The sequence below is a fragment of the Falco naumanni genome, chromosome 3 (assembly GCF_017639655.2).
Source record: "Falco naumanni isolate bFalNau1 chromosome 3, bFalNau1.pat, whole genome shotgun sequence".
Classification (NCBI taxonomy): domain Eukaryota; kingdom Metazoa; phylum Chordata; class Aves; order Falconiformes; family Falconidae; genus Falco; species Falco naumanni.
The window spans coordinates 28,446,685-28,471,801 of NC_054056.1; the positions used below are offsets into that span (position 1 = coordinate 28,446,685).

At 38.3% G+C, this 25,117-nt stretch overlaps 1 protein-coding gene across 5 annotated transcripts in view; it reads right to left on the bottom strand.

Annotated features, from left to right (window-relative positions):
* FARS2 (phenylalanyl-tRNA synthetase 2, mitochondrial) overlaps positions 1–25,117 on the bottom strand; it is a 249,543-nt gene that overhangs the window by 199,034 nt on the left and 25,392 nt on the right. The window contains exons 2-3 of one of the 5 annotated variants that reach the window (XM_040588058.1): positions 21,502–21,626; positions 21,330–21,391 (exon numbers count right to left, since the gene is read on the bottom strand). The exons of 2 other annotated variants lie outside the window; for them this stretch is intronic. Coding sequence is in view for 2 of the 3 variants with exons in the window: in XM_040588057.1 (XP_040443991.1) it covers positions 21,502–21,525 (24 nt within the window). In the remaining variant the exon portion in view is untranslated. Of the gene's footprint in view, positions 1–21,329; positions 21,392–21,501; positions 21,627–24,886; positions 24,930–25,117 lie in introns of those variants that run through there. 2 more of the 5 variants (XM_040588057.1, XM_040588056.1) reach the window with 2 other exon arrangements.

The following is a 25,117-nucleotide window of genomic DNA, read 5'->3' on the forward strand; positions in this document are numbered from 1 at the left end:
TCTGAGAAACATACAGAACAAGTTCTTTTTTTGTTATTTCTCTTAACTGAAGCAAAAATGTGTCATAAGCCAGCTTGCTGTCTGCTCTCTAATAGTGATACGTTAATCATGATGCCACCTTCAGCAACACTTTGAGGCTTTCAATACTGAGAGAGAAAATTAAAAAACCTTTTCTGGGATAAGGCATGACCGTGTTTTCTCTCAGTGTTACACGTGAGACCTTCTTAAATATGGAATAAAAGGTATTAACAACCATGCCTTTTTCACTGATCCAGAAGCTGCCTATTGTCTGAACAAAGGCCGGTATTTCATGCCCTGTCTTACATACATAAGCACCTAAAACAAGCACAGAAAAACATGGTCCATACTTGAAGGCACACCTTCAACCATGCGCACCATTCTTTAGGGCTGCAGAATGGGCTAAGAAGGTCACAGTGGACAGCAAGTCTTCGGAGAGGGGAACGCACTTTTGCAGGGACCTCTGGCAAGCACCAGTTTTAAAATGTTTTGAAACATCACTTCAGTACACTTGCCATTCAGGTTAGATACTGCACATGATGACAACTGTCATATTCACATCGCACTGCAACAAGCCTGAGCTCCCCACGCGGTCCCTCAAAGGCTGCTACAGGCACTAGTCTCCCCGATACACAGCGTCACTTCCAAGATTGTTCAGGTTTATCCTTAAGTTTTGCACTTATTAAAAGGCTACTACTTCTCAAGATATATATGATTCAAGACAGGTAAAATGTGTTTGATAGCCAAAATACTTGCAAGCTCTGTAGCTGTGCTGCCTAGGTGGTATAAGACTATTTCAAAGATTGACATAATCAAGTTTCAAGATATCCTGTAGCAAATTTGGTTTAAGCGGTTCACACACTGGAATTTGTGATCAGCAACTTAATCAGGTACATCAAATTACTGAATTATTCAGAGAGTATATAATTTTTTTTTTAAAGAAAAAACTATATAGCGTAATTGACATTAGAAATCAAAGACCAAGGGCAAACGCATTCAGGCTTCTGCTCCTAGAAGATAGAAAGACATCAAACTCTACAACATGCGAAATTCAGAAGTTTAAGGTGAGCAGTCCAATCATACTATTTTTGGTTCAACAGAAAAAGACAGATTAATAAAAACAAAATAAACAAATACAGAGGAAAGAAACTAGCAGTGTAAAATAATAATAATAATAAAAAAGTAGATTAAATTAGGGAAAATAACCCCTGCTCAGAAACAGTATCTAATTGTCTTTCATTTATACCTCAGTTATTCCCCGATTTTCTTTTTCACAAACTAAAACACAGCTTGTTTTTTACTGAAGAAATGTCAATTAAGCCCTTTAGTGGAAACTTTCCATACTGTGTGATGACCAAGGCACACAAAACTACCGAAAATTAAGCAGCTGTGACCTGACCCCCTACTGCCATACCCGTGCTCTTCTCTCCCTCCACAATGAGACGGAACAGCTAATAGTCAATAACATATTTTAAGGGAAAATCCTGATTACACAAACGTATTTTGAATGCATTACATTACAAATTACTGGCAAGAAAGAGGCAATGCAGAAATCATTCTTGAATATGCTCAAATGTGCCTCCTGCTTTTAAACACATCCATTTTTCAAAGGATACAATCTGAAAAAAACACTATTTTTGTCAGCTGAGGGCGTATTATTTTTCCAATACCTTGAAAATGTTGTCAACTAGCTTTCTTCATTAGAAGACATATTGTAAATATGACATATATAAAAATATGAATATGTCAGATGGAAAGGACAGAGACTTTTAAATACCTGTAAAGCCCTCACTGCAGTCAAGATTACCACTACCTCTTCTGCCTTCCTTTCTCCACCAATACCTGCAACTCTACTATCTGTGTTTTTTTACTGAGGTATATGCCATCAAGAATTTTACTCCTATGGAGTTTTATCTGAGTGAAAATTAATTTGTTTAGAAATTAAGATATTAGCAGGATTAATGTGAAGTGATATACTTTCTTAGTTTGATTAACCACACCATTTGGACATAATAAAACCATAGAGACCTCACCCTGCCTTAACAGGGAGAGGGAGTGTTAATTTTTTTGCAGCCAGTCATGAAATGCCAAGAATGAGACAACGTGCAGACTGGGTAACAGTGCAAAGGACACAGAGGAAGCATAAGTAATTAATTTCAAGTATTAATAATTTCCCTGACAGTAATCCAAAACACTACACCATAAAACGACGACTCCACATCGTGGGGAGATAAACATGGTAGATGCTGCACTCCTGGAACAGCAGAACCTCCTGAACTTCAGCACTGCTGCTCACCTGAAGACAGCCACCGCTAAGTGTGTCACCACATGTCAGTAGTCTCCGTGGGATGATGACATGCTCTGCAATACACTGCAGAATAAATTTTGCATTATGCTTTTCCATTTATTTTTACAATTTCAGGCAGAGTAGCTCAACCGCAGCCACCAGAAGAGCTGGATCCTGCTGGTGGAGCCAACTGGGAAGCTGCAATCTCCCTTCTGGAGAAGGGCTGCACCTCCCTGGCAATGACCACAGCAGCCCAGCCCCCTGGAGATGCCTGTGGTAGGCAAAGATGACATCCTACAACTCAGAAGGCATCATCCACTGATCAAATAATGATTGCCTGCCTCATCCAGGGAAAAGGCAGAAAGAAACACAGCACCATATACACCAGGTTCCATCACATGCTGCCTCATGGAGTAGGATCTGGGGAGACCTTGTAACAGCCTTACAGTACCTAAAAGGGGGCTCACAGGAAAGCTGGAGAGGGACTTCTTACAAGGACATGGAACAGTAGGATGAGAGCTAATGATTTTAAACTGAAAGAGGGTAGATTTCGATTTGATATCAGAAAGAAATTCCTTGCTGTGCTGAGGCACTGGAACAGGTTGCCTGGAGAAGCTGTGGATGCCCCATCCCTGGAAGTGCTCAAGGCCAGGCTGGATGGGGCTCTGAGCAACCTGGTCCAGTGGAAGGTGTCCCTGCCCATGGCAGGGGGTTTAGAATTGGATGATCTTTAAGGTCCCTTCCAACACAAACAATTCTATGAAAATATTCAACATGCCCAAATACCCAAGTTTCAGACACCTCACATAGCACAGTGAAAAATTAGAACTTGAGAAACAAACCCAGCCCACCCAATACTAAGAAAACCAAATGACATAGATGGGCCATGCCAGAGGAGGTGGCTAACACGAATTACTCAGTTCACCCACAAACTAGGAGAAGTCTTCAGCTTTATCTGCTGTCTCCTGGTAGTACTTTAATTCCCACCATCTCCTTCGATTCTTAAAGAGAACTGGAGAAACCTGTGACTCACCATAGATCTCCAGCTGACCTTCTTAGTAATACCATAGACATCATGCTTGTAGTTTAGAAGAATAATCTGAATATTAATATGAAGTAATAAATATAATTAAAATTTTAAACCAGTGAGTTATTTCATGGTTTTAATACGTATGTTACCGACATTTAAATCAAACTAGCTTTTCTTATCAAGTTTCCACCCTAAATAGTAGTGGTGCTGTAATTTTTGTTTCACATCAATTTCCTTCACACCAAGCTCTTAAAGAGATCAGTTTCACATATTTGCTATCATTCTGAGCCAAAATATCACCAGAGATCCACATCTCAGACCTTGCTGCGATGTGAACTTCATCTCAACTCAAACTCTAACTCAGCTGGAGTATCACACCTTGGTCTGTCTCTATTATAGAAACAACAAAAATCTGTGAACAGACAGAGCCTTTACCAGACTACGTATTTTTCAACAGCCAATCAAAAGAAGACAGACAAATTTCTCTATGGATTTCACTTCGGAATCAGTAAGTCTCATGGACTTCAGTATGGATAAAGAATAGAAAACGTAGATGTTCGCAGTGGAGACTCCACTGCAGTCCAACACCTCCCAGTTAGAAAATGTAGGATCAAGCACGCACAAAGAAGCGATCTCTGGTTTGAACTACACCATGTTCATTTATCTGTCACCGGCTCTGACAAAGCATTTAAGGAAAAGATTAGAAGACTCCTAAGGAAGGAACTACATTTCCCTGCCTGAGGCATACCACTTCTCTGAGGTTGGTAGGAATGGGGCTGAAATACTAATGAGTAAGCCATTTGTCAAGAAAATTATGCAGGGAACCTTGGCAGCTACACAAAGAGGCTAGCAGTGAGATACCAAGCTAGGGCAGTACAAACCAAGCAGTTAAAACAGAAAGGGGAAGAAAAAAAATGATTAAAAAAATCACTTTGATTTGCTTGTCCACACTTGTAAGCTTTGGAAGTAAACAATAAATGAATAGATGAGAATATTGAAAGATAAAAATTCAGACTCAGAATTAGTAATAACAGCTACTAACTTTGAAAAGGAACTATGAGCTGCTCCAAGATCTAGAATGCAAGTTTTCAAATCTTGATTCCTCCAAGAAATTATTTCTAGTGATATTCTTTGCAAATAAACAAGATTACCATGTAGCATGTGAGCTAAAAGGTGCTGTCATGACGGAAGCCCTTTAATTATTGAAACCTCGCAAGCAAATGCCAAAAAATAAATAAAAATGAAAAATAAAATAAAAAAAATGCAAGGGGCAGATACACAAAAATGAAAAAATAAACTCTTGAGTTTTCCTCACAAATCATAATGAAGAAAAAGATAACATTGTAACCACGGTGTCAAATCAGATTTTAAAATCCATACGCCCTAAAAAGACCCAAGAACTGAGTAAGTTCCAGGAGTTTCCAACTAGTATTTATCCATAAAAGGAACCTGCAAAAGAAAAAGATTAATAAAAGATTCAACCAGACTCCATATTCGTACCATTTATTCCCACGGTTTATATTTATTCATAATTTTTATATAATTTTAATATAAGTATGCTTTTAGGGCCAGGTATACTATAATTTTATGTAGTACTCTTTATATAATAAATTTGAAGGCTTAGTTTTTAAAGGGGCATTGCTAATTTTTAGTGTAAGCAAGTTTGAAAACCATGCAAAGCTTCATCATGTATTAAAAAGAAATCTAAAACTTTCATTAAAAAAGGTCACCCGATTGGCAAATAAAGCAAATCACCAATGTCTGCTGATTTACCACAACATAGCCATAGTCACCTTGCTAAATATTAAACATGTCCAACAATGTGATCCGTGAATTTGCTCACCGTTGACACCCATTGGACACACTGACACATATAGAGAAGAACAGTGTTATTCTGCAGCATTTAGACTTTCATTAAGCAGGACTCTGCTCCCAGATAACGTATCTCTACACAGGATCTCAGAGTGCTTTTCAGCCATTAACCGATTAAGCTCTACAATACCCCCATGGGAAAAGCATTGCATTATTTATACCCATTAAGTGCAGCAGCTCCCAATTCAAAAGTGCTGTACTTCAGCATCTTGGCTTTCACTTATTTTTTCTTTCCAAACTGTTTTGATTATGTTGCCGTTTTTATCCATGTTCAGAATTTTTTTGTTGTTTGCAATGTCATTTTATCAAGAATTTAACAAGTACAACAGCTCCTGTGAATAGAAGCAAAACATTTCGAAAGCAGCTTGCCAAAAATCGCCTATCAGGAATCACGCTGAACAGTTCAGCAATTCCCAGCTATTACCACTGAAACAACCCTCTCCCTCAATGTGCAGATTTTTAAGGCTCAAACCTATGTCCCTTAAGCAAGAAGTACAGATTCATTGCTCTGTTTGTACTGTGTCTCAAACTCCATAGGCCTTAACATTATTGTAATTATAATTACGTACCTAGTATGATCAGGAGAGATCATCTGGAGAGGCAGAAGACATTTATGGGAGATGAGAAGGTAAATAAATGAAGCAATAGTGACAGACACCACATTAGTGCTAAATAATTCTAAATTATAACGTTTACCATGACCAGAGGGCAGAGCAAAAGTGAATCCGCATTGCAATTTAAAAGCCTTACAGGATGATTTGAAATCAAATCCTAACTGAAAGGAGGGGCAGGAGATGCACATCTCAAAAGTGCAAGGAAGTAGGAAACAGTGACTTGCTGAGGCCAGAATCAACTACATGAGACCTGAGAAGGTCACATAGAGTTAACTTTAAGGTAAAAAGGCACAGCCACCACCCCTCTCATTTAAACAGATAAACCCCAATGACTGTTGCTATAGTGAGCTGCTACAAAAGGTGAGGGCAATCAGGTCTCACTCAAAGGAAAACATAACCAGCATCTACAGAACATCAGACTGGGATAGTCACAGATTGACCTGTCCTAACATTTTTTTAGTACGAACCTTTTGTGTTAAATTCCTGGAGTTCCAGGTACTGCTGCCCAGAGCTATTAAATAAAAATTATTGTTTAGACTTGTTTTATTCTCCATACGTACTAGCTAATTTTCAAAGTTAACAATTTCCCAAGTATAGGCTATCATGTAACCAATACAGTGATTAATTCTGACACACACACACACCACCACCCCGTAGTTATTATTACCTTATTGGGTCTTAAAAAAAATTAATTTCATTTTCATGCTGACACTCTATGTATACTCAAAGAACCAAAAGAATTACAGAAAAATTGTTCAGATTGCTATTTGATAGAACAAAATCTGGCCTAGCACAGCATATCACCTCATTTTTTAGACAACATTAAAATATGAATATTTGACTTTACTTTTGAGGCTGAGTAGACAAAATCATATTCATCATGTCTGATGAACCTGATTTATCTGCAAATCTACTGAATGACCAAATGTGAACTAGCAATTTACTCAAAAACTTGTAACCAAAACCACAAAGATTTATGTGCCTAACTGTAAACATCCAACTTCGGTAGTTATAAAATTAATCTGCATATGGTGATCTCATCTTTGTAAAGTACAACTAAACCTTTCCAGCTGTTTACATATTCCTAGCTCCAGCCCCCTCCAGCCACACAGAGGTGGGTGCTTCAGCTGGATGATGTTGTGGGATACTGTTCTTTTCTTACCTCATACCACATGACAGCCCAAACATATCTGAGACTGTTTTGGGGTCTATTCTCAGCTAAGCCAGGCTGAATATCATGCACTGCTTAAAAAAAAAAAAAAAAAAAAAAAAAAAAAAAGACTACTCACATGAAGCTAAACACATTATTTCAGTGAATAACATAAGAGACTTAAATCATTCCCTAAATTACCTGATCTTTTAAGATTCAGCCTAAATTATTTGGCATTTGGGTTTTTGTCGTTTGGCTCTTGTTTGGGGTGGGGGAAGGGGGTGCTGGTGTTTGTTGTTTGGGGTTTTTTTGATAACAATTATTTTCTTTGACTCCACCATAAAAAGCCGCATGCCCAATTGCTGCCTTTATTTAGACATGGTAGAACAACTGAGCTTTGTTGGGAAGTATCTCCATAAAATCCATAAAGGAACTAAGCCAAGGATGAAAAGTCTCAGGATGAAGTTTTTTCAAGTCTTGAAGTTAAAAATGCTACTCTGGACCTTTACGACATTTAATTTTCTGCCATTCCAATACACACATTGGCATCTAGGCTGAAAATTCTCCTTTTCCAATTCTTCTTTCTGTCATCTGCTGGGAGGCAGAGTAGAATAATTAGATTGACTGAAGCAGTTGCTGATTGCTTTCAGTGTGTAGTTCATTCCTTGACACCACAGAGAACAGTCTTGCTAGATAAGGATCAATGGACTGGATAGGAATGTTTAAATTTTCTTCAAAGCTGAAAAGCAATGCCAAGAAAAATGAACTTTTTTTTAAGGCAAGTTATTTGAGTGGAGGAAAAAAAAGGAAAAAGTTGAGTGAGTTTTCTGCATAGCAAAGTTTATGAGAGAGATGTGAAGAACAGAATTTAAGCAGAATGAAACTGAAGTCTGTCTTCTCAATTCTCATTTACTTCTTACTACAGAGCCACCAAGAAGCACAGCTCAAAGGAAAAGACAGCAATCAAGCCATGATGTTAACATTTCAACATCAGTTAAAGAAGAATTACATCCAGTGAAGGGGCCTTCAACCACAGACTACTGCAAAATTACGTATAAAATACACCATTACAATCCGTACCTCTGTTCATAATTACAGGAAAAGATCAAATACTGTGTAAAGACAGACAGAAAGAATAAAAAAATAATAAAAAATGACAACCTCTTGCTTCCAGGCTGATGCTATTTAATTAAGACGGAAGCAGGGGAAAGGTAGCTTCCTGCATTATCACTGCTAGCATAGGCCTGTTGCAGGCATTCAGTTGTCTTTACCACTACGTGAATTTAAAATAAAATAACTATAAAGCACTCGATAAGACTTTTTTTCCTTGAAGTCTTAAAGCCATCCTCTCCTCACAACAAAGTAGCAAACTAGGGGAAGCTCTTTTACTGTCTCTTTTATACTTTCAAATGACTTCTCTGCTCTAATGTTGCTACCATGTGGGGTGCGTAAAGCAAAATGTTTCATCAAATGAAGATCAGCTAAATTTCAGTGGTCTTATAACCTGCTGTAGTTTTTGTTGCACTTCTGCTAAGTTTGCTGTAAATTCTGAAATAAACGATAGAAAGGCATCTCCTGGTGTACCCAAAGATGACATATGCTCACGCTGCAGGCTGAAATTCACCACTTTGGAGAAGGGTGGCACCCGACTCATTGCCAGGTAAGCCTTATAAAGATAAACTATAAAATCATCTACAGTTCTGGTGCCTGAATCCGGCAGTAGATGTATGTCACACTGCAGGAATTTGCAACTTAAGGCCTGAACTCAAATCTGTTTATTAAGAACTTTAGAACATGGCCTTCGTATGTAGCAGGTACACTCAGAAATATTTTGTGTAAGTAACATTACATTTCTATATGAATGTCCTGCATTCAACTGTTCAAATAATTATCACGTTCATCTCCATCCTAATGATATCCACATTCTATTCAGTTTAAGTTCCACGTGCATCAAATTTAGTGCACGGTACCTCTATCATGCTAATTTCTATCATCTCTCTAAAAAATCAGTTTATTATTAGCAACATGTGCGCAATTAGTATAATTATCAGGAGACTTGGATTAATCTTAATCAGTGTTTGTTTCAATTCCACAGGCAAACAAGACATCACCAGTTATGAATATCAATGACTTAACATCTAGCTATAGTCATGCTGCTGCTTGGCCCTCTCCATAAAAAATAACTGACATTGAATTCTGTGTACATCTCAGTATGTGACATAATGCCTTCATGACACAGGATTTAGCTCATGACATTTCCTTCTGTAGATACAAATGTTATAAGAGTGTATTCTATAGCGACATGAAGTGAAGAAGGTGAAATGTTATTTTTGAACACAAAAGATTATTCTTTGATACTTGAAAGGCTACTTTCAAATCCGGCTCTTTTCTAGTAACTGTAATCTGCACTATTAAAAAGCATCCAGTAATCACAGTAGTCCAACGTAAGAAAACATAGGCCTGACGATGACAGCACCTCCAACTTTTTTTTCCCCCCTTTTTGTGCTATGAGATAATTTCTCAACAGTAAAGTCCTACTTTGCACATAGCAATAATTAGTCCTATTTCCTATGCACCATCAAATCATTAAAAATTACAACTTTTATTCTATCCCACTGAGAAACGGTGGGGAATAGACAGCACAAGCCAGATACCAGGAGATGCCTCGTTCCCTGTTGATGCTTTCTAGCTTGTATTACCGAAGAAATGGCAGGTGACTCCCTCACACATCCTTTCTTATAAGCAGGTATTTTCTACAGGAGATTGCTAATGAATGAAGGCAACATCTCTTGATTACATGACCCACCCACCCCTCCCCCCCCCCCAAAAAAAAAAAAGTTAATAGCTTGGTACCAAAACCAAAAAGGTGTACTGAGTAGGTTTTTGCAAGGATCTGAACTTGGTTTAGTTTCAGGGAGTGTCTTCATTAGCAACCTACATGAAGCAGAGGACATGCTTCAATCTGCTGACCATCAGGAGCTGACTCTGCAGGTATGCTGGATAACAGGGCTGGAACTCAAAATTATTCTGTCAAACTGGAAAAGTGGTCAGAAAAATAATAGAATGATTCAGCAGGGGCAAGTGGAGGTTTCCATACTTTGGAAGACAGTCAGCTGTATGCCCACCGCACAGCACGTAAGCAGCTAGACAGCAGCTTCTTCGGAAGAGAATCAGGGGTTATAACAGACCGTGAGCTGAATACAAGTTCAAAATGTCATTTTTTAATAAAAGAAACCATCATACAGGAATGTAAACACAAGTATATACTCCATAAAATAGGAAGCACTCCTCTCCTTCTGTTTAGCAGGAAGGAATAAGAGTCAATTTTTTGGCTTAACATTTATTAAAAATGCAAAGCAACTGGAAAGAGTCCAAAGATAGTAACAGGAATTACCACAAGTCTCAAAGGAGGAACTGAAAGAAAGGCTGAATATACTAGGACTATTTAGACTAGAGAGGAAAAAAATTAAAAGGCATTTTCATCATCATCAGATCTGAAAGAAAGTTGCACGCACTACGGAATAACCTTGTCTCCACCGTACCCTGGCTAGGGCAAGAAGCAATGCACCTACCAAAAACAAAGTTAGAAAAATTTATACCAGTAATTAGGAGAAGTCTTGCTACAAATAGGTTGACATATTGTAAGAGAGGGCTGTGCTGACCCCACTGTAGTTTATTAATTTCATGCAGATTTCTAAACAGCTGTGCTTAAAAAACAGGTATAAAATTCAGCCTGCTTTGGGGGCCAAAGAACGGATTAGTAAGTATCTCAAGGTCTTTCCAGTCTTGTTTTGGTTTGTTGTAATTTCTATGATCATTATGATGAATTTTTTAATGAAACACATAATAGGGAGTTATCCCTTAGAGGTCTAGTCAAGTCTTTCTTTCAGGAGCAGTTTTAATGGTGCTTATGGCTGTACGCCAGTTATTTTGCTGAAAGCTTAGCAGGTGATGTATTTGCTTATAGGCACTGTCATATTTTATCCATCTCAGCATCTATTTAGTAAGTGCTTTAACATTCTAGAATATGGCAGGTGCTATATAAAACACAGCATTGTTTTCCATATTTTATTCCCCGCATTGGCATTCCTACTCTCAGATTAGCTGGCAAGAGTAGAACTATTCACAGCAATTTTAAAAAAGAAAGTTTCAGCACACGCTGACAGCCACAGTTAGCTGTGTACTATCACTAAACAAAACAAACCACAACACAACAGTGTTCTTTTCCTGTTACAAAAAGTTTCTCAGCAGTTTTTTGTATAGAAGAAAATATGATGGTAGACAAAGTACAGTGGTTATTCAAACAGACACAACCTACTAATCATATGCTGCAACAATGATTACTGATCGCAACCTGATTTACTTAAAATGTATTATGGTTGTACTCCAATTAGTCCCTTCATCTTGTTACATAGCATAGGATAGGCAGAAAAATCCATTTGAATTAGGCTTTTCCATTCACAATTTCCTCCTACATGTGTTTAAGATTTCTAGGTGGTCTAGATACAAGCTCCCACTGAAATTAATGGAAAAACACTAGAAACATCTGTGGAAATCATACTGAGCTGACAAGATACTATTTTTACTCCACTCTTCAAACTGCAGTCATACATATTGCAAGGTTTTAAATTTTTTTTTTAGTATTCCTTCATACAAAAGTCATAATTTCCATCACTTAGGTTCTAAAGTAACTTCTACCGCCTTCTCTTTGATTGCTGTTCATAGAGAATAAGTGGACTGAAATTGAATACAATACTCAAGATTCATTATTTCAATTGGTATTGCTGAAACATACAGTAACTTTGGGAAGGCCATCTCCTTCTCATATCCCAACATTTTTCTTTACTTACATTTCATCTTGGCTACAGTCTGGAGTACAGTGAGATTAAACATTAAGTACAATATAAATCTGCATGACTTTAGCGCTCAAAGGACTTTAAAACATTTCCCCTTTCTTAAAGCAACAAGTTTTTAATCTGTGGTTTGTTATTCCAACACCTCTAAACAGATTCAAACAGAAGTGCAAGGAACATATTTGAACTTTATTCACAAAGCTTTATAGTGATGGACAAAAGTGAAAACAGGAACAGTGGCTCCTACCTAGCTACATCTGATATGTACACCACAGTGATTCAGAAATTATGCTGTTGAATTTAATGCAAAAAAAGTAATACGGATGAACACTGGAAAAAGCAGAGGGGGAAAAAAAGTAGTTGTTTTTCCTCTATTCTGTGGTATTTAGCAAAAACTTTTATTTTTTAAATGATACAGCACTTGAGTAACAGCTGCCTCCTAATGAAAAATGCTCATAACCATGGAAAAGCTATGCAAGATGTCAGATATATAGTACAGGCCAACACATTTAATGTTTTATGTGTGTTTCAGAGACATAGAAAGTAAGCCATCTGAAGACAAATTTTAAGCAGGACAACTGAAAAACTTAAAAATGCAAATGTGAAAGTGGAATTCTTCTCGCTGCATTGCATACCACAGAGTGCTCCTCCCAGTGAGGGCAACGTTTCAGGGTGCACTTCTACATAATCACAGAACCTACTACATTAGGAGTAAAATTACTAATGTAGCATCTCAGCAGTAAGGGTGGAAAGGGTCAAGGCAAGAAAAAGTATAGGATATCATATTGGTTTCCCGGAAAAAGGCTGTTTCCAGTAGACCCACGCTGTCACAAAAAGAGGTCAAGGGCAGTAACATTTAGAGGCTGCCTGAATGAGGCCAACATACCTATTAGCTGTCAACAAAGGGCATCTTAGAGTACTGTACTACTCAGTAATTACAAAAAGAGCATGACAGTAGGAAAACTAAGCTTAATTGTGAAAAGAAACAGCCTGGCCCTCTTATAAAGCAGTTTGAAATCACCTCCCCACCCCCCCGATAAACAAATCAAATAGAGAAGAAATTTTAAAATGCCCATCATGCAAAATCCTGCATGATTATTTAATGCATTTTGCAGGACAGAGAGCTCCAAGACAGACCTGATAGTGAAATACATAGATGTTAGCACATTTAACCGTTCCTTGAACGAAGCCAGGTAAGTGGAAACTAAAAATGCAATCAACACCCCATCCAAATAATTTCCAATATGCCTTCCAACTTTTTTTTGTCCTTTCTCCTGGTAGACTTCCCACTGATCTTTCCATCAGAAACACAAATATCAGATAAAAGGTATCCATCACAAACACTTTCAGAATAGAAAACCATCCTTCTCTCCTCCTATCAGTTCTATTAAGTAGAATAGTCTCTTTTCAAATTGCATATACAAATGAAAGAAAAGCAGTCACTTGGCAAGCAGATTGCTTCTTGACTGCTAAAGCAAATTCCTCAGGTCATATTCTTGTTTCTTATAACATCCCATCATTCTGAGGTTTTAACACATCCATCTTCGTCAGGCAGGTTCCCAATATGCTCAGGCAAGAAGTGCAATAAAACAAGCACAAGAAGAAAAAATCTCCTCCCTCTGCAAAAAAAAAACGACTTTCATTACTCCATCCAGAACAAACACATCTTGTGTTGCTCAAAACTAAAGCACAGGTCTCCAAGCGGGATGTTTTTTGGGTAGCCCTGAAGACAAACTGTGGATCTAATGCTTTTTCAGGACAGAGCCTTCACTTGGGAATGGAAGGAAGAAAAAAGAAAAAGACCAAAAAAAAAAAAAAAAAAAAAAAAAAAAAAAAAGATGGAATGTAGAAATCACTGGTAGTTGATTCAATCATACGAGCAGCAAGGTGTCATCCAGTCCCACAAGATACCACACCAGAGAAGACAAGACTGTGGATACTCTGTGACCCTGAGCAGAAAAACCAGATACAATTTTCTTGTAAAGGATGGACCAGACATTGTGCACAGCATGCTAAGCACAGCCCTAGCGCAATGGAGATGTATTGTCTCCAGAAATCTGACAGTCCACATAGCTCTCCACCTATGTAACGAGTAGAAAAATCACATCTGTGTTTCTCCCTGCCCTTACAGATCCAATGGCAGTTTTGAGGTCCTGAGGTGCAGTCTCATCAGACCTTACTTCTACTTGTGTCCCACAGCAATGTGGTTACGCGCAGGTATGCAATGTCTAGTCAGTCAAAGGAAACACTGAAAACAAATTAGGGGTATTTAGGTTGGAGGAGTACGCTGTAGACCATGCTTCATCCTGCTCTGAGTAACCCTATAGGAAAGATTTTAAAAGAAAAAATTACTAATGCACAAGTGGCTTAAGTTACACAAACTAAGTAATCCAAGAAAACTATTTTAAAGCTGAGAGGCAAAAAAAAAAAAAAAAAAAAAAAAAGGAAAAAAAAATACAGGAACTGACTATGCTTTTGGTATTTTTTAACTGATTTCCCACCCAAATACAGATCTGAAGTGAATGTGTGACTTCGTTAGGTAGTATCAAGTGAGACCTCCCACATGCTTCATGTAATGTGAGTTTCTAAAAGTCCTATTCATCCACCTTTTTGGAAGATCTTTACTCTAAAGAGTATGTAGGCTATGACTCTTGGAAACCAATTAAACCTGTAATATTTCCAAATCTTCTTAGATGTTCAAACTTCTTCAAATAAAGTTCATCCAACTCAGGTATAAACACATTACTGGTATTATGTAAATTTCCTGACCAGACAGCCACTCCTCACACAAAAAAAACCCCAAACCAAACCAAAACCAACAACAACAACAAAAATACACAACCAAAAAAACCAAACACCCCCACAAACCAAAGAAACATAGAATTTAAGGCTTTTACCTTTCAGAACTATTCTGACTTTTGGAGCAGGACAGGCAACATTATAAATCATGAATCTGTTTTAAAATCTTGTATTTTTCATATGGGAAAAGGTGGATTATCACCCTTCATCTGCTACAGAACACATGCTTTTATTTCCTATAAAGTGTCAAGGTAGTAAATCTTAGGAGCACTTTGTTTAGATACTGAATTTTACTACAAGTAATTCTTACAGGCTTCTGATATGTAAATTAAAATATCTTCCTTTCTCAACTACACACAGCAATGAAATAACTAAAGAGTAGATTTACAGAAAAGGGAGATGAAAACTACCTAAAATAAAAATGTAAAACCCTCTAAACTGTTAGTAAATAAACTTCTTTTCTGTAAAACATTTTTGGTGTACTGTATATCAAACACGACGGTGAGTGCATAGCATAAAAATTTTACTGATGCGATTTTAAGATTACCACTTGTGACTTGCAAGTAACAGCAGTCATCATACTAATACAAACTACCAAAGTGATGGTAAAACTTTTATATCTTACAACATAAGCCATCGCTATTCTGCTGACCAAAATCTTAAATGTTTTATTTCCATTGATTATACAATTAATAAAACCACACAGACACTTGGGGAAAACTACATTACAATTTAAGGCTACACTGCTCCACATAACGTAATGCCAGGCATTTGTTCACAGGTCACACAAATCTCAAATCTCCCTGAATTTCCATTTGATAAACAGCCATTCCCTTCCTCCCCTGCTAAGTCTGTCTTGGCATCAGCTTAGACCCTGCTTGATTTTTCACTCTTTCTGTTAAAATCATAAACTCACTCAGGTCTGCTCGGCATCCCAATGCACAAAGCCCTTACCTGGGCTTCCACAAGGTACCAACATGGGATAAAAATGAAGCTAATTACATACTAAAGAAAAACGAGCCTTTAGCACTACAATTTGCAAACTTACTGAAACCCCAAAGAACTTAAGACTTGCCCCAAAGTCTTGCCATCTCACAGTCTTTCAACTTCATTTTAATTACTGGACTTTGGATTAAACTCATGCTTGGCTCCACTGGAATCCAAGCACGGGCACAAACTCGAAGCTAGTCAAGCGCTGTTGGATCCACCACACTTCACTGGAGCCTTTTCTGGAGCTGTGACCATGTGCACAACCCCGTGGAAATTACCAGTCACTCACGTCCTCAAACACCATGTTGTACAGCAACTTCAACCATACGATTTAGCTGCAAAGCAAGAGTTTCACGTCAATAGCAAAGGGTGAGGGGGAAGAACAATCCACTGATTCTAACCTAAAATATATTTTCTTACGATTTTAAGTATATCTGAAACCCTTCACTTCCTCTGCACATTAGGATGATACCAACTTGCAAAATAACTGTCCGTGCTTGATGTACCTAAAATAGCATTTGCAGAAAATACAAAAAGCTGTTTTCATCCATGAATACCAGTCCATGGCTACAGCAAAATAAACGGAAAAAGAATTTCAGCAAATCTCCGAAAGCATTTCCCCTTTTAAAGGTAGACTCCCAGATGAAACTTGGCACTTTGTGGAATGGATCTAACGTTGCACAGGATCTTCTCTTTTGAAGGAAGAGATAAGGAAAAAAAAAATTGGCAAGGTTAAGTGATGCACAGATATTTTTTTTTTGGATCTCTGCCTGGTAAATTCCTGTAAAAATTGCGTAACAATTCAATAGTTCAAAGTTCGATGAAAATCCTTCTTTTGCCAATTCTTAAAGTAAATTTCAGTACAATAAGGATAAGAATTGGAGGGAAAGAAGGGAAAGTGATCAGCCACCATTGCACGAAACAGTCACATGCACCTTTTCTTCTTGCACCTTCTTCTTTATTTGTATAAGTGAACTGCACAGAGCAGCCACGTTGACTTTAGCAGCACTACTGAGACAGAAGAGACCTGACCTCAGAAGACTTAGCAACAGATGATAAAGCAGCAGTAGTGTTGCAGAATAACAATTTACATTAAACACTGAATGCTTTCTGATGTAGTTGCCAAGCCACTCTCCATGATAGTTGAAAAGTCATGGCAGTCAGGTGAAGTCCCTGGTGACTGGAAAAAGGGACCAACCTGTCAGTCTCATTTCTGTGCCTGTGAAGATCGTGGAATAGATCCTCCTAGAAACTATGCTAAAGCACACGGAGGACAGGGAGGTGATTTAAGACGGCCAGCATGGCTTCACCAAAGAAGTCCTGCCTGACCAACCCAGTGGCCTTCTATGATACAGTGACTACATCAGCGGACAGGGAAGAACTATGGATGTCATCCATCTGGACTTCTGTCAGGCCTTGGTATCCCTCCCTTATAAATTGAAGAGATATGGATTTGATGGATGGACTGCTCAGGGGATGAGGAACTGGTTGGATGTTCACATCCAGAGGGCAGTGGTCAATGTGACCAATAGTGTCCCTCAGGGGTCCGTACTGTGACCAGTACTGTTTAGTATCTTCATCAATGACTTAGTGGGATCAAATGCACCCTCAGCAAGTTCACAGATGACATCAAGCAGCGTGGTGCAGTTAACACACCTGAGGGATGGGATGCCACTCAGGGGGACCTGGACAAGCTTGAGAAGTGGGCCCATGTGAACCTCATGAGGTTCAACGAAGCCAAGTGCAAGGTCCTGCACCTGGGTTGGGGCAACCCTGGTATCAATACAGGATGGGGATGAACGGATCGAGAGCAGCCCTGAGGACTTGGGGGTACTGGTGGATGGAAAGCTGGATGTGTGCTGGCAGTGTGCACTTGCAGCCCAGAAAGCCAACCATATCCTGGGCTGCATCAAAAGAAGCACAACCAGCAGGTCAGGGGAGGTGATTCTGCCCCTCTGCTCCACTCTAGTGAGACCTCACCTGGAGTGCTGTGTCCAGCTCTGGTGTCCTCAGCACAGGAATATGCATAAAACAGAGAAGATGCATAAAAATGATCAGCGGGCTGGAGCACCTCTCCTATGAGGAAAGGCTGAGACAGCTGGGGTTGTTCAGCCTGGAGAAGAGAAGACTCTGGGGAGGCTTTATTGCAGCCTTTCTGTAAAGGGGGCTTGTAGGAAAGGTGGGCACAGACTTTTCAGCAGGACAGAACAAGGGGCAATGGTTTGAAACTAAAGAAGGGTAGATTTAGACTAGATATAAGTAAGAAATATTTTTTTTATTTTACAATGAGGGTAGTGAAACAGTAGAACAGGTTGCCCAGAGAGGTGGTAGATGCCCACGAGATGGAAACATTCCAGGTCAGGTCGGACAGGGCTCTGAGAACCTGATCTAGTTGAAGATGTCCCAGCAGGGGCGTTGGACTAAATGACCTTTAAAAGGTCCCTTCCAACCCAAACTATCCTATGATTCTATGATTTTTACTGCAGTTGTTGAAAACTGCCAGAGCAGAGTTTAGAACAGTCTTTTACCATCTGAATGGCATCTGTTCATTTAATCAGCTCAGGTCTTCCTGCATGTCAGATTTGGCCACACCAGTATCATCGGTATTGAATACATCTGTACAAGACATCTGTTTTAAAGCTTATCTGTTAATGGCTTAATAAAAGTACTCAAAGCCAAAGGCTTTCTGTTTGTAGAGGAATCAAAATAAACAGGTCCTACATAATGTTGTAAGCCATGCATCCAGAAGTTTCTAAGAATCACTTCCCAGAGGCAAGTCCTCATTCCCCTCAGGATCTCCATCATTCAAACGCACGCAGGCATGAATGCCAACTGGTATGTTCCGACACACCATGCACACAGTCATTCAGAAGTAATCTTGAAAGGATGATGAATTTACTCATCTTGGGAACGATTATTTCCCCCCCCCCCAGGCAAAAAAAACCTTTGACAAAAAAGTCCAATTCAAAAAATTGCAGACTTCACAGGTTTGGGTGAAGGAGGTAGGTGCCTTCAGGCAGAAATGGAAAGCTTAGGAACTGCAGAATCATCTTCCCCCTTCTAGCAACTAACCACTCATGGGCCATTTCATTCAATCCTCAGTAAAAGCACTAAGCAACAAAGGGCAATTTTTTTTTTCTTTTAACATTTAAGTTGAAATGCTCAGAGCACACATTAGAAAAATGTATTTTCAAACCATGGCAAGCTACTTTAAAGCAGAACATAAACACTTCCAAGGTAACAAAAACCATCCACATGTAACAGCTTTTCCCAGAGCTGGAAGATGCTGCAGGCACCACCAACACTGCAAAGAAAAAGAAAAAAAAAAAAAGGGGGGGGGGGGGGGGGGGGGGGGGGGGCGCGGAGAGAGAAAAAGGTAAAAGGGTAAAAAAAAAAGGCTGGGAAACCCTACAATTTAAGGTATCCTTGATGAACCAATCTCCCTAAACATAAACATATAATATACATGCTGTACATGCTACTTTAGCAAATGTTATTGCATACTGCTATTAAATTGGTTTGAAGGTTACAGACCTCCCATGCAAAACCCAAATACCACAAGTTTTGACTCTTCAAATATCTTAATTCTACTTGCATGCTAAATTCACCAAAATACAGAAATAAGTTTTCAGTTAGTAATATAAGTAAGTTTGCAGCTATCTCTTAGAAGGGACTTTAGTATGTGAGCTGTCAGCACTTACATTAACTATTGCATATTACATTAACCTTTCAGACACCGTACATTCTGGAGGAGATTTATAGAGTCATATATTTATACTTTATTCTATTATTCTTTACTTGCCCCTATGCAACCTAGGCTTAATTCATCATCAAAATAAGGCAGTAAAACAGCACTGAAGGCAATCACATTGCAACAGTCATGGCTGATTCCTCCTGACAGCTGGATCATCTTGGGGTTTGAGTGCATGCAATGGATCCCAGGACACAGATCTACTGCACTGGTCCGAATTTCAGATGGTGTGAGGTTTGAGGTAGCCTGTGTTTTCTCCTGATGTAACAGGAAGAGACAACCCCACAGCCTTTTCTCTGCCATGTGTCCAGGCAGGCTGTGTGATGACACTTCCGATCTGAAAGGTCGGACTTGCTGGCCCAGGCATCACAGACTCAAATAATGTAAAGGTCTCCTTACTTAAGAACAGCTGACAAGGCAGAATTTAAATAAAATTTTGTCTGAGGCATGTTAAGAAAATTTATGTTCCTTCACTTAGCGCAAGTATTATCATCATCATTGGAATGGAGGAAGCCTAGATCAAAGCCTTGGTTGAAGCTTGAAGTCTTACCCTAAGCCCTGAATGAACATACACAGTCCTCATCTCACACAACCCACAACCAAATAGACAGGAGCAAACATGTCAAAATGAGTAAGATAAAAAAATAATTATGCACTCAATTCTTAAATCCATTAATAAAGCAAAACTGTATAAAAAAACAAAGCTAGGGGACACTAACTTTCTCCATAGCAAAACAAGCACCTGCTAACACCTGGGATTACTTAATTATTGTAATAAAACATAGATCAGAATAACTCTCTAAAATAACATAAACACCTTTTTGCCACTTCAAGAATCATATGCCACCATATGCCATGAATAACTGCTCCCAGAGAAAATTGTAACAGGTTCGTCAGACCAAAACCACCTGTATCTTTCCTTCTCAAGATGATATAAATTAATTACAAAAACTAGAAGGCCATGATATCCAGAAACAAACTGCTTAATTCAATAAAAATACTGCCTTTGTTTAGTCTATTCCACCAGTTTTGACTGTGGAATATGTTTTGGGGGACAAGTTTAAAATGTTAGGCTTCTGTATTTGTAACTGAACTCAAATTCCCACCCAAATGCAACTGTACATGTCCCAGATCAAAATTAATTATTAGCTGGTAAACAGGAAACGTACCAATTGTTATTTTATAAGATAAGAATGTGTAAATATTAAGAAAATAGCTATATTTCTGTTAATTGCTTAAAAGTACAAAATCAATGCTCATTTTAGCATAAAGGACTAACACTATTTACCAAATGACTTATTTTTTTGCCAGCCATTGACAACGAAGCATTTTCAAGGAAAAAAACATAAAATGCACAAAAGCTTCCCTATGCCTTTAAAGAATCCATTTGTAATTACGATTTAAATCAATTCAGCTTGACTGATGTCCTGTTTGCTCCCATCAGTCCACGAGCTTCCCCTTCCATGACCAGAATGAATGTTGCTGTTTTGAGCTGATGGGGTAGTAAGAGCTGCCAGCTCACATGAATGATTTCTCACGCGCATCAAAGGCAGGCCTTATCAGTGCCTTCCCTAACAATCTCCTCCTGATGTCTTCAGGAAAACTGGTTATTCTCTAAAGATGGTAGTCTGGAATAGAGTTCCAACTCTCAATTAACCTGGGCTGGTTCCAGCTAATGAAGCGGAAGAGAGGACAAAAACAATTAACAAGATATATTACACTACTTTTAGTATACAACCTTAATTTTTATTTGGTACAAATACAACCTGCTTCCAACTGTAAGGTGAAAATTTGATCAACAAATAGGAAAGTTAAATTCAGTGAACAGTATTATTTTCAGCGTCTAAGGTAAGTGTCTTTACAAAAATACCAAGCAAGTTACATGAAGAAAAGGTAACTGCAATCTAAACTTCTTCTCTAGGTAAGTTTAGCTGAAAACAGATGGAGAAAACATGTCAGTCTTACCTTCAAGGAGGTCGAGCAAGAGGATCTGGGGAACTACAGGCCAGTCTGCCTCACCTCAACCCCTGAAGGTGGTGGAGCAAATTAAAAAAATGCCAAAAATAACTTTATATGTATCTTAAAAAAAAGCATACCACATTATCTATGCTAACTCAAGGAGTCAGGAGAAACTCACCGCACCGGTATCCCCAAACACCATCTGGAAGGTGTAAACAGACAGTGCAGCGAGTTGTCAACAGGAAGGGATGGAGACATCATTCGAAAAGGAGAGAAAGTCTTCACTTACTCCTCTCAGAATTCCTGCAGCATATAAAACATCTTCTGGTTTACCTTCTTTCTAATCCGCACTATATCCCCTATATATTTATTACACACTTTCAATGCCCTGTTTAACTTTGTGTTTGTTTTTTGCATTCTTTTTGCCAATATTAAAAAAATAAACTTATTAAGTTTTACACTGTTCTCTTGTGTCATTATTTCTTTTCAACCTTTTAATCTGATTGAGGTATGCTCCACAATCTATTTTCTTCCCTTTCAATGCAACAAACTCATACACAGCCACAGGCATATGTGATCACACTCTCCTACAGAACATCCTTCTACACTTTATAAACACCTTATCTTCTCTGGCCACAGCCTTTCATTATTTATTTACAACAAATATATCCCACTCCTCCCTAATCTTCCTCTAGTCTCTCGTTCCCCACCCGTAACTTGGCATGTGATCTGACACCAACCCAGCAAGGCATTTATACTTTTCAGTGTCTTCATAATACTAAATTAAACATCTCAACTGCTTCAGCAGATCAGAGCAGAACACTCAGCGTCCTGAAAAAACAAAGTTTTTCTTCTATCAACTAAACAGATTTTCTTCACTTGAGGCACCTGCTCTGAATCATTCCCTAGAGAAGCTTACAATACATATACACAACCAAATACACATATACACAACCAAAATAAAATGAAATACCAGAACAAACCCACAAGGCTGTTCTTGCCCCATCAACTCATAGCACCCCAAGATTTAATCCTTCTGGTTTTTTGGCCTCAGATTAACCTGTAACGCATAGCACATGCACAATCAACCAGAATAATTATTTTGGTTCATCTGTTTTCCAGTGACATGATACTGCTCTCTGTTTATTACAGCAGCCTTCACACAGGTCCTGATTAATTACTGTTCTTCCCTTTATTTGGGAGTCTATCAAAACCCCACAAGTAACTAGTAATTTAATTCCCAAAGTATTAAGAAAACAGAGTTATTTTCCTGTTTAAATACTACCCATATCTAATGAGCAGTTTACCGTTTCTTCAACTCTTACAAGACAAGAACAATAGCTGTAATGGTTTAATCCTTCAGGTTAATTAAAAATCTTCCAAGCCTTTATCTACACACCATAAACTTCAATAGAATTGTCTTCCATCATAATTCTCAGGTTTAGGAAGCTATGCACATGACCCCTAAACTCATCCAGATTACTTCAAAGAGTCTGTAAAGTTATCGAAGGAACAGTGATAACACACTGGCATAAAACGGAATAATTGTAGATATTAAAAGAAAAAATAAAGAAAATCAGCTGATTTTTTTGTTGTTTATTTGTTTATGCTTAGGGAGAGAAGAGTATGTCTGTGATACTTGGAGGGGGTGATGGGAAAGTCACATTTTCTTCATTGGAGGTATTTTTTCCTGTCACCCCTAAAAAACCAAACAGTTAGAAGACAAGCATCTTAAAGGAAGCTTGTGTTTTCCTGGTTTTTGAGACTATTTTAGTGATGCACAGATACAAAAACTCTTCCCAACTGAGATAAAGTCAAAAAATAAAGCAGAGGTCTCCACCCATGCCTGTCCTTTATCACATTTTTATAAGCATCTCGTATCACGTGGCATTCTACTTAATGTCTGCAGCTTCTGGAATGGGAGGATGAGAACAGAAAGCAAGCTTGCGTTTTATAAGCATACTTTCCTTGTGGAAGAAGCTTAGAAATACAAACTTGTAATTTTCCAAGCCCAGAACAAAGGTGGCTGGTAAATGCATCCACCAACATAAAGACTTTAGTTCAAATACACAAAAAAATAAGTCATGGTTTGAAACTATCAGCATATCATTTAATTTGCTTTACCACACATGAATTAAAAAGGAAGCTCTGACAACAGGAAGCACAATTAAAATCTGGTTACGTTTCTTGCAAATGAAGCATGTATGGTTTGTAATCTTGATTTGAATATACAAGAGCACTTTCATCCCTTTCAACATCTGTGAGGAAAGGTGAGAAAAGCCCAAGTCACACATACTGTGGAAAGCGACACACCTGGAAAGGAAAAATACTACCTTGGGTGAAGTTGGGGTATGGAACAGGGCTGAAATAAAATTGTTCCCTAGTCTATCAACAGGCCTTGATTTAGAATAGATCCAACCCAGCAGCTGGTAACAAATTTGCTGCTTATCGTGGATAACTTGTCATGTCAGTGCCATTTTACATATGTGTGCATACACACATACAAATTATATATATAATGTATTTGATTACAAGCCATTACTTGTTTATGCTTTTCTCTAGTTGATTGAGGAACACTACTATCCAATCTCTTGCTCTTTGAAATTACCTGGGAACATGTGTGACACAATTTCCATTAACCAAACTATTTACACTGAAACCGAACACGTCTCTGAAAGATGCGCCCTTCCCTAAGCAGGAGCTATGGGACAGAATAGATGAAATCCCTCTGACAGTCCCACTCACACTGTCAATCTAGATAATATAATGCTTCCTATTTTCACATCAGTAATGATTGAACTTTGCTATTTTATGTTAAAAACAGTAAGGAAAACCCCATAGATTTTAAGGATATATAGAACTGTGCATTTCCCTCTACTTACCTCCTCTCTAGATGACCTTTCTTAAGGTGTATTTCTGAGCAGGGTGAAGTTCTAAAATATTTAGTAATAATCCATTTATTTTTTATTATTTTCACCTCTCCTTTTAAAAAAAACCCATTATTTTTATTCTAAGATGTCCCACATGCATGCCATCCCCTTTCCACCATGCTGCAATTCTCCTGTAGATGATAATATCAATATCTCAGTCCTTTATGAGAGCACAAGACAGAACACCGACCTATGGGTCAGATGCCTCATGTAGCTGCACTGATTTAACTGACAGTAGGACTGAGCCCAGTTGCTTACGAAAACACTAAGGAAAAGATGAAAAGGAGGACACTTTAAATAAAGATGTGCAACAGCTGCAAGGGATTTCTTTCAGATTTGCCTCAATTTGAAGGGCTCTTTTGCCTCAAATGAGGCAAATGAGTAAGTTTCACCACAAAAACTGTTAAAAATTTGCACTCACAAAGCATTTTGGCTAATACCTACACTTTGACCATATTGTTTTATTACTCTCTTAAAACACTGTTATGTCTACATTATTAAATAAATGAATGTACGAATGCCTCTGTTATTATCCACATACATCAGCCTTGATTCAAGGAAGTAATTCATTATATATGCCTTGCATTAGATACTGGGCCATATGTACTGTGATTTAAAACAAAAGGGACACACCTGTTTTTCCAAAAGACAGCCTTATTTTATATCCACTAGCCAGGTTTCTCTACAGGTTCAAGCTGGAATAGAAAATGAATTGCAAGAAATGAAGTAGGATGAGAAACAACACAGGGTCCTCAGCTGTCACATTCATTTAGAGGTTTTTTTGCATTAAAATCTGATTTTTCTTTACCAATCTGTTCTGTGACTTGAGTGCTGCTTCATTCCAGAGGTTAGTGGAAAGCCACA